At 39.6% G+C, this 16,507-nt stretch overlaps 1 protein-coding gene across 5 annotated transcripts in view; it reads right to left on the minus strand.

Annotated features, from left to right (window-relative positions):
• The window catches only part of CFAP206 (cilia and flagella associated protein 206), a 47,541-nt gene that overhangs the window by 1,333 nt on the left and 29,701 nt on the right, over positions 1–16,507 (minus strand). For 4 of the 5 annotated variants that reach the window (XM_086317794.1, XM_086317792.1, XM_086317791.1 and 1 more), the window contains 2 exons: positions 14,793–14,936; positions 10,302–10,759 (listed from right to left, as the gene is read on the minus strand). In XM_086317794.1, coding sequence (XP_086173920.1) covers positions 10,529–10,759; positions 14,793–14,936 — 375 coding nt within the window. In that variant the 3' untranslated portion in view covers positions 10,302–10,528. Of the gene's footprint in view, positions 1–10,301; positions 10,760–14,792; positions 14,937–16,507 lie in introns of those variants that run through there. The other variant, XM_086317793.1, reaches the window with a different exon arrangement.

Raw genomic sequence — 16,507 nt, forward strand, 5'->3', positions numbered from 1 at the left:
ATTTGGAAAATTCAGCAGGGGCCACAGGACTGGAAAGGGTCAGTTTTCATTCCAACTCCAAAGAAAGGCATTGCCAAAGAATGCTCAAACTACCACACAATTGCACTCATCTCACACACTAGCAAAGTGATGCTCAAAATTCTCCAAGCCAGGCTTCAATAATATATGAACCGTGAACTTCCAGATGTTCAAGCTGGTTTTAGAAAAGGCAGAGGAACCAGAGATCAAATTGCCAACATCCACTTGATCATCAAAAAAGCAAGAGGGTTCCAGAAAAACATCTACTTCTGCTTTATTGACTACACCAAAGCCTTTGAGTGTGTGGATCACAACAAACTGGAAAATTCTTAAAGAGATGGGAATACCAGACCACCTGACCTGCCTCCTGAGAAATCTGTATGCAGGTTAAGAAGCAAAAGTTAGAACTGGACATGAAAAAACAGACTGGTTCCAAATAGGGAAAGGAGTATGTCAAGGCTGTATATTGTCACCCTGCTTATTTAAGTTATATGCAGAGCACATCATGAGAAATGCTGGGCTGGATGAGGCACAAGCTGGAATCAAGATGGCCGGGAGAAATATCAATAACCTCAGATAGGCAGATGAGACCACCCTTATAGCAGAAAGTGAAGAAGAACTAAAGAGCCTCCTGATGAAAGTGAAAGAGGAGAGTGAAAAAGTTGGTTTAAAACTCAACATTCAGAAAACTAAGATCATGGCATCTGATCCCATCATTTCATGGCAAGCAGATGGGGAAACAGTGGAAACAGTAACTTTTTTTTTTTTTTTTTTGCTCCAAAATCACTGCAGAAGGTGACTGCAGCCAGGAAATTAAAAGACACTGCTCCTTCAAAGAAAAGTTATGACCAACCTAGACAGCATATTAAAAAGCAGAGACATTACTATGCCAACAAATGTCCATCTAGTCAAAGCTATGGTTTTTCCAGTAGCCATATATTGATGTGGTTTTTCCAGTAGGCATATATGGATATTTCTCTATAAAGAAATAAAGACTATAAAGAAAGCTGAGCACCAAAGAATTGATGCTTTTGAACTGTGGTGTTGCAGAAGACTCTTGAGGGTCCCTTGGACAACAAGGAGATCCAACCAGTCCATCCTAAAGGAAATCAGTCCTGAATGTTCGTTGGAAGGACTGATGCTGAAGCTGGAACACCAATACTTTGGCCACCTGATGTGAAGAACTGACTCACTTGAAAAGACCCTGATGCTAGGAAAGATTGAAGGCGGGTGGAAAAGAGGACAACAGAGGATAAGATGGTTGGGTGGCATCACCGACTCAACGGACATGAGTTTGAGTAAACTCCAGGAGTTGGTGATGGACAGGGAGGCCTGGCATGCTGCAGTCCATGGGGTCACAAAGGGCTGGACATGACTGAGTGACTGAATTGAACCTAAGGTCATTTTATATATATATCCTTTTAATATTATTGCAAAATTTTTCATTACTTATTAGCATCACATTAATAGGGGGGAGTGGGGCTTCCCAGATAGCTCAGTGTAAAGAAGGCAGGTTCTATTCTAGGTGGGGGAGATCCCCTGGAGAAGAAAATGGCAACCCACTCCAGTATTCTTGCCCAGGAAACCCCACGGACAGAGTAGCTTGGCAGGCTATGGTCCATGGGGTATCAAAAGAGCAGGACTTAGCAAATAAACATGACTTAGCAACTAAACGACAATATCAGAAGGAACTCAAAGAAGGAGACCATAGTTTATATAGTGAGACATTTGATTAATCTCAGTTCAGAGCAATGTTGAATCTTCCCTCTGCCTGGTTGTATGTGTGCTGACTGGTGCTAATCACCTCTTCCTATAATTGGTACAGTTCTCACTTATGCAATTATTCAGTTCCCTGCTGTATGTTCTTATACATACCCATATATACTTAAAAACTCATATCTGTACTTGAAATTAATTGCAAAAATTAAAAATATTCTATCATACATTTATTTTGTTCTATATTGTTTTATATGGTTTATTTATCTCCTATTTTGGAGTATCATTATAGTTTCAACTTACTTCAATTAACTGTAATTATTCTTTGAACACTCAAATTGCCCCAGTATGAACCCTATACATCCACTCCTTTCTTTAAATCTGCAGAAATTTTTTGAAACATTTTTTATTTCTGGCAACAAGGTCCCAGGTTCCAGGCCAGTCTTGATTTTTCCCTCTTCTAAGCCATGGGATCAACTACGCTTCAAGAAACTATGGTTCCTTCTTGGGGAGAAGAGTATTACACATATACACACTGATCATAATTAGGGTGGTGGGTAAAATGCTTTAGAGCTAGTTTTGTGGCATTTCTGGTTCACATAATGTAAATTTTCCTTCTTAAAATTTTCATTGCCTGCAAAGACTTTCTGCTCCATTACCATGAGCCTTGACTAGATTCTGATGCCTCTTGTCCTAACCTGATCAGCCCAAAACCCACCAGGGACAAACCTATAGTCAGATCGAGTCAGGATGATTGGTCCATTCCAGTGAAGGAGACTGCACATCAGAATAACTGTGGGAGGTCTCGGGAAACAAAGGAAAAGACAGTTACAGAATCTGGGGGAGGGATGGACTTACTGTGTATGTTTGCTCAATCATGTCCAGCTCTTTGCAACCACATGGACTGTAGCCCACCAGGCTCCTCTGTCCATGGGATTTTCTAGACATGAATACTGCTGATGCTGCTGCTAAGTTGCTTCAGTCGTGTCCGACTCTGTGCGACCCCATAGACGACAGCCCATCAGGCTTCCCCGTCCCTGGGATTCTCCAGGCAAGAACACTGGAGTGGGTTGCCATTTCCTTCTCCAATGCATGAAAGTGAAAAGTGAAAGTGAAGTCGCTCAGTCGTGTCCGACTCTAGCGACCCCATGGACTGCAGTCTACCAGGCTCCTCCATCCATGGGATTTTCCAGGCAAAAGTACTGGAGTGGGGTGCCATTGCCTTCTCTGAGACATGAATACTAGAGTGGGTGAAATTTAAAAAGAAGCAGTACTTTGTTAGATTCAAAACAGGGCTGTGTGTGAAAAACTCAACATCAGAGCTAAATAGTCTCAGGATCCTGTTTCTTGGAAACTCCAAAGTTACTGTATATGTGAACTGTTACACTCAGGAGTCCCCTAAATGAAGGCTTTGGAACTAGGCTGGAAACTGAAGCTGCGTCATTGGATCAAAGTGACTGAAACCCTTCAAGCAAGAATAGAGTGTTTCATTGTTACTGATACAATTTCCACAGCAGGGTTCCTAGTAGTGTATGATTTCAGAGAACAAAACTTTTCAGTGAATTAGAAAGTAGACACTCAGAAAAGGAGGGTGTTATTATACTTTACAACTGTAGCATATCCTTGAGGGAGATATTGTTTCCTGTTAACTTTGAAGCTGGGATTTTTGTGTTTCTCATCCCAGCCCAGTGAATGGCCAAGCAGATATTTACATTCTTGATTTAAGGTAATTTTTACTTTCTCATTTCGAATTATCCTAAGTCTTCCAAGACAAGTATCAGTTCAATGTGTTTCTTTTATGTGTGTCTAGTTTTCTGTACAAACCTTGGTTAGAGCAAGGAGCAGACATCTCCATTATGTGAGCTATAAGATCATTTGCCTGATGATGAAATAACCTTACAGCAGCTGTTGCTCTTTCCATCTGAGACCCCAGTGATTTTTCTGATTGTCACTATCACACTGCAGTATTTGTCTCGATACCCTGTCACTTCTGTCTCTGCTTAGGTATCAGAGCTACCCTAGTCTCAATGAATTGTATGAAAGGAAGCCCACTACTATCTCCATTAGTAACAAAGTAAAAGCGTGAACTTCATTAAACAAAAAGACTGTGCAGGAAGCAAATACCAAAAGGCTTAAGGAGATTGTAGCTCAATTCAAGTATGGTATTTGTACAATAGATTACTAAAAGTGGCAAGGTTTAAAGTACAGTATACCATTAAAGAACAGTGTAGACAAATGCAGCTTAAGCATATTACTCTCATTCTTCTATTTTTAAAAAATCCCAAACTAATCTGAGACCTGGGTTCCCTCCCTGGGTTGGGAAGATCCTCTGGAGAAGGGAAAGGCTATGCACTTGAGTATTCTGGCCTGGAGAATTCCATGGACTGTATAGTCCATGGAGTCGCAAAGAGTCGGGCACAACTGAACAACTTTCACTTTCACTGTGATTTTAAAACAACTCTTTCCTGTGGTATAAAAATTACTAAAGACAAACCAGAAGGATTGTAGCATTTTAGAACTGAGAAAATTTGTTTTAAAAATACAAAGACACAAAGTAAAATTCAGTGTCTGAACTGAGTTTAAAAAGAGTTAAATGAGTAATAATCATCAGTATCTAAATATTTCTTTTTTAAGTTAATAGATTTTATTTTTTCTTTTTATTAGAATATAATGGCTTTACAATGTTGTCTTAGTTTCTGCTGTACAATGAAGTAAATCGGCCATATGCCTACATAGATCCCCTCCCTCTTGGACCTCTCTCTCACCCTACTCCCTCATCTCCTCCTCCCCTCACCCCAGGTTAAACATTTCTTATTTGAGCTTAACTCTCCCTTTCCTCTGCTTCCATTTTTAGTTACCATAATCTCATTTCTCCTTTCCTGCCAAACAGTCACTGATAATTGTACTTAGTTCTATAATTTTCTGCTTCGCTGGCTGCAATCTTATTTCAACTCAAGCCAACACTGTTAAAACAGCTCGGCAGTTGCCAACTCCATTCTTCAGCCTCTTGTGTTTGTTCATCAAACATTTAAGGAAAGTCCTAATGTGCCAAGCATTATTCTAAGTACTGAGATCTAGAAAACAGAAATCAGGAAAAATGAGGGTGGGGTGCAGGAGAAACGAAACACTGGGGGATCTCTCCTCTCTTGGCTGACATTAACAAGGCACTTACCAGACAAATGCTTTACACATGTTAACTAACTGGTCAGAAAACTAAGATCATGGCCCCATCACTTCATGACAAATAGATGGAGAAATAATGGAAACCAGTGACATACTTTATTTTAGGGGGCTCCAAAATCACTGCAGATGGTGACTGCAGCCATGAAATTAAAAGTCACTTTCTCCTTGGAAGAAAAGTTATGACCAATCTAGACAGCATATTAAAAAGCAGAGACTTTGCCAACAAATGTCTGTCTAGTCAAGGCTATGGATTTTCCAATAGTCATGTATGGATGTGAGAGTTAGACTATAAAGAAAGCTGGGTGCTGAAGAACTGATGCTTTTGAACTGTGGTGTTTGAGAAGACTCTTGAGGGTCCCTTGGACAGCAAGGAGATCCAACCAGTCCATCCTAAAGGAGATCAGTCCTGAATATTCATTGGAAGGACTGATGTTGAAGCTGAAACTCCAATACTTTGGCCACCTGATGTGAAGAACTGACTCACTTGAAAAGACCCTGATGCTGGGAAAGATTGAAGGCGGGAGGAGAAGAGAACAACAGAGGATGAGATGGTTGGATGGCATCACCGACTCAATGGACATGAGTTTCAGTAAACTCCGGGAGTTGGTGATGGATAGGGAGGCCTGGAGTGCAGCAGTCCATGGGGTCACAAAGGGTTGGACATGACTGAGAGACGGAACTGAACTGGTTTAATCCTCTCAGACAAGCCAATGAGTTGGGAACCATTATCCCAATTTTGATGATGAAGAAACTCAGTGGGGAGAGATCAGATAACACAGCTAATAATAAGTAGAAGACCTAGACCTTACTTGCGTGATCACAGAGATCACTTTACATTTTTTTCCTACTCTTCTGACTGCTTCTCTGTCTTCTCTCTTTCTCCTCATTCCATCCCCATTCACTGGTGATGATCCCCCAAACTACCCTTCTCCAGATCAAATTCTAGTCACCTCTGCTTTTCTTTCTTTGTCATTTCTTAAATTCAAAATTTCTAGTACTGAACACATTATCTTTTTTGACCAACCACTTCCCCTTCTCATATCATCCTCTGTTTCCCAGGGTAGAAACTTTGATTTTCCCTTCTCTTTCCTGGGCTGTTATATCTCCTTCCTTAAATCTCACATTTGTCCCTTCCTGTCATCCAAAACCACGATGCCCTAACCCTTGTTAACAGCTTCCTCTCCATCTCACCCTGGTGGCTTGGCTGGTAAAGAATCCACCTGCAATGCAGGAGACCTGGGTTTGATCCCTGGGTTGGGAAGATGCGCTGCAGAAGGGAAAGGCTACCCACTCCAGTATTCTGGCCTGGAGAATTCTATGGACTGTATAGTCCATGGGGTCACAAAGAGTCGGACACGACTGAGTGACTTTCACTTTCACTTTTCTCCATCTCACCAATTCCAGCATCTCTCTCCCTCAGTGGATCCTCTGTTCCAGAATCAGCCACAGTTTGTTGTTGTTGTTTTTTAATATCATACTACAGAAAGGCAGCACATTCCTCTGTCTTTCAGAGTTCTCCAAAATCTATGCCAACCCTCCTCATCCAGCTTTATTTTCCACCAACTTCCCCAAAGGTGATCTCCTTTTTCCTCTCTGTGTTTCTTCCTTTTATTTTCCAATAACTACTTCAACACCTTGACTATTAAAATAATCACTCAACCAATACCCTGCTTCCAGTCTGTCCTTTCTTTCATTCCTTTTTAAAAAAACTCATTCATCCAACAAGATACAGTAACAATGGTAGGGAGGTAGAAATGGCTAAAACACAACTCAGATCTCAAGAAATGCACAGTCTAACAGGAGAATACAGAGGGACACATATAGACCTTTTTATTTCAAGCCCTATTATAGTAAAAGTATGGATAAACTCCTGTGAAAATCCAAAGAAGAAGAATTAATTATCTCAAAGGTGATGGGGAAAACCTTCACTGAAAAAGTGAAATCTGATAAACAGATGTTCAAGCTGAATTTAGAAAAGGCAGAGGAAAAAGAGATCAAATTGCCAACATCCACTGGATCATCAAAAAAGCAAGAGAGTTCCAGAAAAATATCTATTTCTGCTTTACTGACCATACCAAAGCCTTTGACTGTGTGGATCACAAAAAACCGTGGAAAATTTTTAAAGAGATGGGAATACCAGACCACCTGACCTGCCTACTGAGAAATCTGTGCAGGTCAAGAAGCAACAGTTAGAACTGGACATGGAACAACAGACTGGTTCCAAATCGGGAAAGAAGTACGTCAAGGCTGTATATTGTCATCCTGCTTATTTAAGTTATATGCAGAGTACATCATGAGAAATGCTGGACTGGATGAAGCACAAGCTGGAATCAAGATTGCTGGGGGAAATATCAATAACCTCAGATATGCAGATGACACCACCCTTATGGCAGAAAGTGAAGAAGAACTAAAAAGCCTCCTGATGAAAGTGAAAGAGGAGAGTGAAAAAGTTGGCTTAAAACTCAACATTCAGAAAACTAAGATCATGGCCGCTGACCCCATGACTTCATAGATGGGGCAACAGTGTCAGACTTTATTTTTTGGGCTCCAAAATCACTGCAGATGGTGACTGCAGCCATGAAATTAAAAGACGCTTACTCCTTGGAAGAAAAGTTATGACCAACCTAGACAGAATATTAAAAAGCAGAGACATTACTTTGCCAACAAAGGTCCATCTAATCAAAGCTATGGTTTTCCCAGTAGTCAGGTATGGATGTGAGAGTTGGACTATAAAGAAAGCTGAGTGCCAAAGAATTGATAATTTTGAACTATGGTGTTGGAGAAGACTCTTGAGAGTGCCTTGGACAGCAAGGAGATCCAACCAGTCCATCCTAAAGGAAATCAATCCTGAATATTCATTGGAAGGACTGATGCTGAAGTTGAAACTCCAATACTTTGGCCACCTGATGCAAAGAACTGACTCAATGGAAAAGACCCTGATGCTAGGAAAGATTGAAGGCAGGAGGAGAAGGGGATGACAGAGGATGAGATGGTTGGATGGCATCACTGACTCAATGGACATGAGTTTGAGTAAACTCCAGGAGTTGGTGATGGACAGGGAGGCTTGGTATGCTGCAGTCCATGGGGTGGCAAAGAGTAGGACACAACTGAGCAACTGAACTGAACTGATGAACAGATTTCATGGGGACAAACATTTTCTAGGGCTGTCTGTGGAGTCTATTCCATGGAACAAAGGTGTATTGAAGACTCTAATATATTCAGACCGTTTGGACTCTGCCTACTATGTATATAATGTGTACAGAGAGCATGGAGGCAGAATATGCAACTAAAAGATAAAGGGATATATTTTGAAAAGTCTCACATGTGTTAAGGAATTTTACTTTATCCCCTAGATAATGAAAAAAAGTGTCTTTTTAAGTAAGAGGAGTGAGGGTTGGCAGGGAGGGAGCCAGGTGATCTGATCAGATTTATATGTTACAAAAATTATGCTGGTGAATCAAGCAATAGTTCTAAATCTAAATTATGACAACAGCAGTAAGAATAGGAAGACACAGATCTCAAAGGCAGCTGAAGCCAAATCAACAGGGTGCAATGACTAGTTAAATGTAGGGGCTGTGGGAGACAGTCCAGAAGTTTTTAATTTATGCTGCTGAGTAGGTGGTGATACCTTTGACCACAGAAGGAAATACAGAGGGAGAAACAAGTGTGGTAGAGAAAATGAATTCAGGCTATGACCTGCTGAAATGGTGTTGACCAACTGAAACTGGGTCCAACATGTGATTAAAACTCTTTAGAGAGGTCCTGGGAGAAGACGAGTTGACCATGTGACCTAGCTCCCTTTATTCTGATTCTTTTATTCTTACCAGATGACTTTCTGATATTAGCTTTGCAAATCGTATTTCGTGTTTTTATTTGCTTGGCAATTCTACTTTCAGCCCTAACTTCAGAACCCCAAATTGTGGTTTATCGGCCATTCTTTTCTGTGTTTAGGAATCTTGTAAGATCAAAAAATGGTTGATTAGAATAGGTAAAATCAAATTCCTGAATTTGTAAAGTTTAGTACCACCTTTAACCATCCCACCATCTTCAGGGACAGAGCCCTCACACCCCCACTCTCACCCCCAGGTTTTTTGCCTCAACAGCCAGCCAACCTATCTTTAACATCACTTTTAAATTACAGGTATGATAAACAGCAAGGTCCTACTGTGTAACAGAGGGAACTAAATTCAGTATCTTATGATAAACCATAATGGAAAAGAATATAAAAAAGATGTAAGTGAATCCCTTTGCTTAACATTGTAAATCAACTATACTTCAATTAAAAAATTAAACTATAGGTATGAAAATCATGACAACTTAGAAGGAGATCTGTTTTTTGAAGTTTACCTCTATAATATATGTGGGAAATGGATTTTGAAGCATATCATGCTATTAATGTAACATTTAACCTATATAGAAAACAAACTATACAAACCCCTTAAGAGTCACATAAGTAAAAAAAAATGTAGTAAATATAAATGAACCCCCAGCTGCTGAGGCCAGTTTTAACAGCCTGTCCATCTGAGAGTCTTCATTACCCATCCATGTGTATTAGGAGCATGTAAGGCGGTAAGAAAACAACAGCTGTAAAATTCAGCTCTCAGTAATTCACAGGGGCCTGAAACAGCTGCCTGTGGAGTCAGGCAAACAGGGCAAAGGAGTGAAGCGGGAGCCCCGTAAGGCATCGGAGTCGCCCCGCTGTTACACTGCAACCAGAGGCACCTGCCCTACAAAAGGGCAGAGCCACTGCTTACGGAAGGCTGACCGAGTTATTCCAGAAGGCTGCCAGATATTCCAGTCTTTTCAAGGGGCCGTCAGCCAGACTCCAAGTAAAATTTCCAGATTTTAAAAGACATCATGTGATCACAACTATGACTTAGGGTTACATTTTAAGTACTATTACAATTAGAAAAGAGAAATGAGAGGTTAAAAAAATAAGTGTTCAACAAATTCGTGCTAGATAAAAGATAAACAGATAAAATAATCTGAGTAAAGGAATACTGAAGTATTAAAATCAAGACCTCAATTGGGATAAATAAACAAAAATAAAAACATCATGTGGGCCTTTGTTCTAACTGTTCCAAATTAATGAAATCTTATACCAATTTAATTCATGTTACATTGGATAGCTAATGAAGCTGAAACTGTTAACTACATTTAAAATTTTTAATGTTCAATATTAACTGTGATTTTAGAAATAAACTTCTATCCCAGGCATAATAATCTGATGCTAATGTATAAAAAGTTATCTAAATAAATTTCCATCCCAAGCATAATAATATTATATATAACTATCTAATCATATGTTAATATATTAATATCTAATAATTTCAGTCTCGATACTGCCAAACATTTTCTTAGAAGTCAAAGAGGAATGGACAGAGTTTTACTTTTCAATTTTAATAGAATGAAAAATGTATTACAGAAAACAATGTTTCCTTTTTTGTAGGAGTTTGACAGTGCATATAAATGAGAATCCAAAAACATTCATACCACCAATGAATGTACCAGCCCCCCCAAAGTCAGTGAATTTTCACAGATGCAAACATACTCCTAAATATTTGCCACTGTTCATAAGTTGTGGTATCCATATTAAAAACTCGGTCTCTAACTAGGTTTCATCAACCGCTCTAGTTAAGTTCACCTTGACTCCATAGGTGGTCTTAGTTTGGCCCCCACGGAGACCAGCTATGTAAATCTGCGGCCGGGGCACTCGGCTGCTGCCCTCCCTCATGGACTGCGTACCAACATCCTTTGAAGGGTACACCTGGGAACAGTTTTCTCTTCTCATGTGACTATGATCAGTCTGTACCGAGTGAGTAACTTTCCGACGCAAATTGGCCTAAGTAGAAAGAGAATTACACTGGAATGAACATTCCTCTAAAGAACAAATAAAATACTCTAAGATACTAGTTAATATCTGCTTTTTACTCTAAGGTAATAGCTATCAAAAGGAAAGTTATGACCAACCTAGATAGCATATTCAAAAGCAGAGACATTACGTTGCCAACAAAGGTCCATCTAGTCAAAGTTTTTCCAGTGCTCATGTATGGATGTGAGAGTTGGACTGTGAAGAAAGCTGAGCGCCAAAGAATTGATGCTTTTGAACTGTGGTATTGGAGAAGACTCTTGAGAGTCCCTTGGACTGCAAGGAGATCCAACCAATCCATTCTAAAGGAGGTCAGTCCTGGGTGTTCACTGGAAGGACTGATGCTAAAGCTGAAACTCCAATACTTTGGCCACCTCATGCAAAGAGTTGACTCATTGGAAAAGACTCTGATGCTGGGAGAGATTGGGGGCAGGAGGAGAAGGGGACGACAGAGGATGAGATGGCTGGATGGCATCACCAACTCAATGGACATGAGTTTGAGTAAACTCCGGGAGTTGGTGATGGACAGGGAGGCCTGGCGTGCTGCGATTCATGGGGTCACAAAAAGCTGGACACGACTAAGCAACTGAACTGAACTGAACTGAACTGAGTAGCTAATATCTGCCTTTTTTTCCCCCTCCTCTCCATCCACAAAGAAATTAGTCCTACAACACAGCATGTTTCTACAAAACATTAAAATATTAGACAATTTAGAGCATGTTAGAAAATAAATACCCTTTGCTGAGAAGTAGGAAAATAGATTAATGAAAATGGACATAAAAACCTAAAGATAAAATGTACAGATTCAAATGTACAGTGAGCTCAATTCATTATTATACTTTGAGAGTCATACCACTTGGATTTTTTTTTCCCCACCATTCTTGGTTTATTTGTTTAAAAGACAAAAATTTTAAGATTTCCACTGTCTTACTTAAATGGGCTTCACCCAACACTTAATTTGAAATGTTCAGATGTTTCCAGATAACATTTTATATTATTCTACATTTTGCTTACTCCTTTTACAGATTACTAGTAAACATTAGGTTAAACAGATTACTCTAGCTGGGAAGCAAAGAAGAGTTTATATAAAGGAGAATAAGGGTTTTACTGAAGGTGTGGTGAAGCCACAGGAAAAAACTCAGAAGGGATTAGAACATGTGAGTTAAGAAGGAGAGACCTAGAATTAGAGGAAACATTTCAGAGTTTGAGATACTGCAGATGATGGAGAACTACTTCTGCCCACAACTTATTGTCTACATTAGTAGGGCTTTACTATTCCTATGTCTTCATTAGCATAATTTTACTATTCTGAGAGTCTCTTGCCAAAGCAAATCACTTGACTTCATTATACAGCATCCTGAAAGATGCATCAACTCTTCAGTAGTAAACATTAACACAGAGAAGAAACCCTAGGACTCTTTGTATCAGTTGCCTTCAGATTCACCTGCTTATTTCCATCAATCCTGGACTGCTTGTTCATGATCTTTACCCAACCCAATTCAAGCCTCAAACCCATCCCCCAATTGATCCCAGGCATTGAAACACCTACCTTCAACTAAATTTCGAAGTCTCAATAAATCCTGACCTTACTCTTCCCCACTCCAAGACTCTGCAAAGCTCTGCTGAAGGGGTGGTTTCCCTCACCACTGTAAGCCATATACTCAGTTTTGTCTTATCAACAAGTTGTTCTGGGTAATATATGGGGAGCTGGCATTCAACATGCTGCAAATCTAGGGGTAATTTGGTCTAAGGTGGGGGTCTGAATGAAGCTGAAGAATGAGAAGAGAGAGTCCAGTTAGTACAAAGTTCCGCCCCACTGAACACTCCATTCTCTTTTTAAAATTTCCAGCCCAGATCTAACATTTACTTCTCACAGTCTGTCTAACCATCACTCCTCTCTTCTCCATTGCCTATCTGTATCTCAAGGTCAACTTAATAAGTCACCTATGTCAATGGGATAGAATTTTTATTTCACTTCTGTTAAACCACTTAACAGAAATGTATCAATGTTCACCTGCTAAACTATTAGTTCCTGAAGAACAAAGCAGCAGGGTATGTAAGCTACCCAGTACACATCTGATGACTTTGTGCAAGTATAGTAGATAATAGAAAAGAATACAGGGAATGGGAGCTTCAAGAACTACAAAAGAATAACTGGTGAGAATGCTAATGGGACGATGATTGGAAGATACACCAGGAAGCTGAAGCTTTCTCATCTTGAGAAATCAGGGGCTAAAAAGTTGCCACCAGGGAGGATAACAAGGGAATTGATATGGTTAGTGACAAGAGAGACTGAATATACAAACAGACATAGGCTGGACCTTATATGAAATAGAACTCTAACCTACAACCTCTGCAGCAACCAGTCTCAGAAGATAAACCACAACCTCAGTAGCTGTAGCAATCAGCTCAGAACAGCCCTATTTTTTTTTGGCTGCCTCCCCTTCCAACTCTGAACCAATCAGAGAAAGCCTAATGTTCACTAAGCCAATCACATGAGATGCCCTGCTACTAGTTAGCCTGCATGTAGTTAGTCTGCCTCTTGTTTCCTGTCCCTTGGACTGCAAGAAGATCCAACCAGTCTATTCTAAAGGAAATCAGTCCTGAATATTCATTGGAAGGACTGATGCTGAAGCTGAAACTTTGGCCACCTGATGCAAAGATCTGACTCATTGGAAAAAGCCCTGATGCTGGGAAAGATTGAAGGCAGGAAGAGAAGGGGACGACAGAGGATGAGATGGTTGGATGGCATCACCGACTCGATGGACATGAGTTTGAGCAAGCTCTGGGAGTTGATGATGGACAGGGAAGCCTGGTGTGCTGCAGTCCATGGGGTCGCAAAGCGCCAGACATGATTGAGGGACTGAACTGAACTGAGTTTCCTGTCAACTTCCTCCAGAGGAATACCCAAGCCTCCCCCTTTTTCACTATAAAACTTTTTCACTCCTCTCCCCTACTCTGAGTCCCTGCCCAATGCAAGTGATGGTGACTGACTCCTTGGATACAGCAATCTTTAAATAAATAGCCTCTGTTCTCACATGAGTAGTCTTCGTTTATTTCCATACCTTATTTCAGTTAAAGAGATGGATAAAATATACTGAGAAAAGGCTACAGATAAAAGAGGTCTGTTCCTTCACACTGTATTTGCTGTTTAAAATGACAAGATGCTATAAAAAGGATGAGTGGAGGGAATTCCACTGAGTCAGTAAGGATGAAAGTTTTAAAGACAGACTTCAAGGGTAGGTGCATGCCTGAGTGCTAAGTCACTTCAGTCATGTCCAACTCTTTGCAACCCCAAGGACTATAGCTCTCCAGGATCCTCTGTCCAAGGGATTCTTCAGGCAAGAATACTGAAGTGGGTTGCCATGCCCTCCTCCAGGGGATCGTTCCGACCCAGGGATTGAACCTGCATCTCTTATGTCTCCTGCATTGGCAGGCGGGTTCTTTAGCACCAGCATCACCTGGGAAGCCCTCAAGGGTAGGCACCTGCTGTGATTAAGATGACTAAGAATCGGAAGGACAGGCGTGTCAAGTGTCTGGAAGGAACACATTGACAATAAGAGGCGAATGTATCCATGATATAATAGAGGTAGCATTCTGCTTCTCAAGAAAGTCCAAAAAGGAGAAGAGTATGCTTTAAATGATTAGAAGAAGCTGGAGGGCTTTACATACTAGCACCCCATAGGTTGGCACAATAGATTAAAACCATTATATAGATCAATAGAGAGACAGAAGGATAGAAACTATTACTGTTATAGTTATTGACTGATAAAATTTGAGAGCAGCTTCATGCTTTTATATTTCTACATATGCTTAATACTAGAAGATAATGTTGTAAAGCTAGAAAATTATAAATTATGCTAATTATTTTTATTTTAGCAAAAAAAAACTGTACAACTCACTATTTCATGTAAATAATTTAGCATACCAACTCTATGAATAACAGATTAAAATTCTTCAAAATTCTCCAACTATAAATAATTTAGAAGATAATATTGTTACAAACCAATTTTATAGCTTTTCTTCTTAATTCCCATTCATTCCACTCATATGATCTCACAATTGTTGGTGGCAACAAGTGCGTATCCGTCTGAGTGCCAGTTTCACATTTTGTAATTGGTTTTATATAACGTTTGTCAACCTCTTTCATCTAAAGAAGTAGAGTTTTATAATTAATACTTCTAAAAAATAAACATTATTTTACAGATAACTAAAATATTTAGCTAAAATTAACAAAACATTAGAAAAAGAAGAATATGAAACTTACTTGTAAATATCAGCAAAGAAAAAAAAAATAAAAGCTCATAATTAAAGTAAGCCAAATGTAATTAATTTCCTGGGCATTGTGGATTTGTGCCCAATTTTATTTTATACCTCCTTAATGTAGGAGGTATATTTTGAAAGGAGAAAACATAACATCACTCATTCCCAAATCAAATGCTCCTCTCCAATTTTCACAATTGAAGCATAAGTGAATACCTTATTGGAAATGGATTGAAGCTTAGAATAGCTATTAAGTATTAGGTATAAATCATGTTTGTTTAAGGTATCAGAATACCTTTAGAATATATCTTAAACAATGTATACACAGCAGATTATTATCCATTTTAGTTAAATAGATTCATTTTTCTTCCAAAGCACCCAGAAGCTCACTACAGTATTAAAATATTGAGTATTCAATAATTCCAGGCTAAACAAGTTATGATTATGCTGGAAATGAGGCTGCTGGAGCAGGTAGAGAGGCTTAAGAAACTCCAGTCCTAGAGAAGGAGAGGGCAAATAGATTAACTTCTTTCTCCAAATCAAGAAACAGATGATTTACTAAATGCCTACTATTTAGCATAAGATATAATTTCTGCCTTCAAAATGACCTTATGATATAATTAGGTAGATAAAAAGATGCTGAAAGATAACAATATTATATCAATACAAGTAAATGGCAAGTAAAAATTATGAATATAATATGAAATATGTAGAGGGAATACTCACTTCTAAGGGTAGTGAAGGTTAGTGAAGGATTAAATACACAGAAAGGGAAAACCAGGAATGTAGGAGGAAATTGTCCTTTAATAGAAAAGATATCCACACTCAGCATACCTTTCTGATTATCTGAGTCTAGTCTTTCCCTGTCTTCCTGCTACCTTAAAAGGACAGCTGCAGTGTCACATCAACAGGCTGGCAGAGGCGTGTCAGAACAAGAGTGCCAACAGCAGATCCCTTTCAGCCATGTCATCCCTGGCCGGTTCTCAGTCTCCTTGCCCAAGCATTCAGACCACCCTCTGTGCTCACAGTCACCAGCCCCATCTTCCTCCTACCAGTTACTGCTGGGGTCCTTGCCAACCCAGTTAGTCCAGCCCAAACCCACCTGCTTGATCATTAGAATGTTGATACATATTAAAAAAAAACATTCATAAATAATGCCTTGCAGGATTTTACTTTAGTGAGTTTAAAAGGGGTAAATTAAACCAGAGAGGATGACAGAGTAATTAAAAGTTGGAACAGTGAAAATGAGAGGCAAGAAGAAAACAAGGATCTACAACAGCAGAATGGGAACTCCTGCAGGCAGGGATTGTTACCTGCTTTGTTCACTGTGCCAAGTATCATGCCTGGCACATGGCAAGCAGTTCAGGAAATGTCTGTTGAATGTATTAGGGGATAGGCACCAATTCACACAGAAACACACCTTCAGATTCATTCTGCAGCCTTTCAGACTACTGCCAT

This window comes from Bos grunniens, chromosome 9, assembly GCF_055505025.1.
Source record: "Bos grunniens cultivar Pamir isolate PY7600 chromosome 9, Bosgru_T2T1.0, whole genome shotgun sequence".
Classification (NCBI taxonomy): Eukaryota; Metazoa; Chordata; class Mammalia; order Artiodactyla; family Bovidae; genus Bos; species Bos grunniens.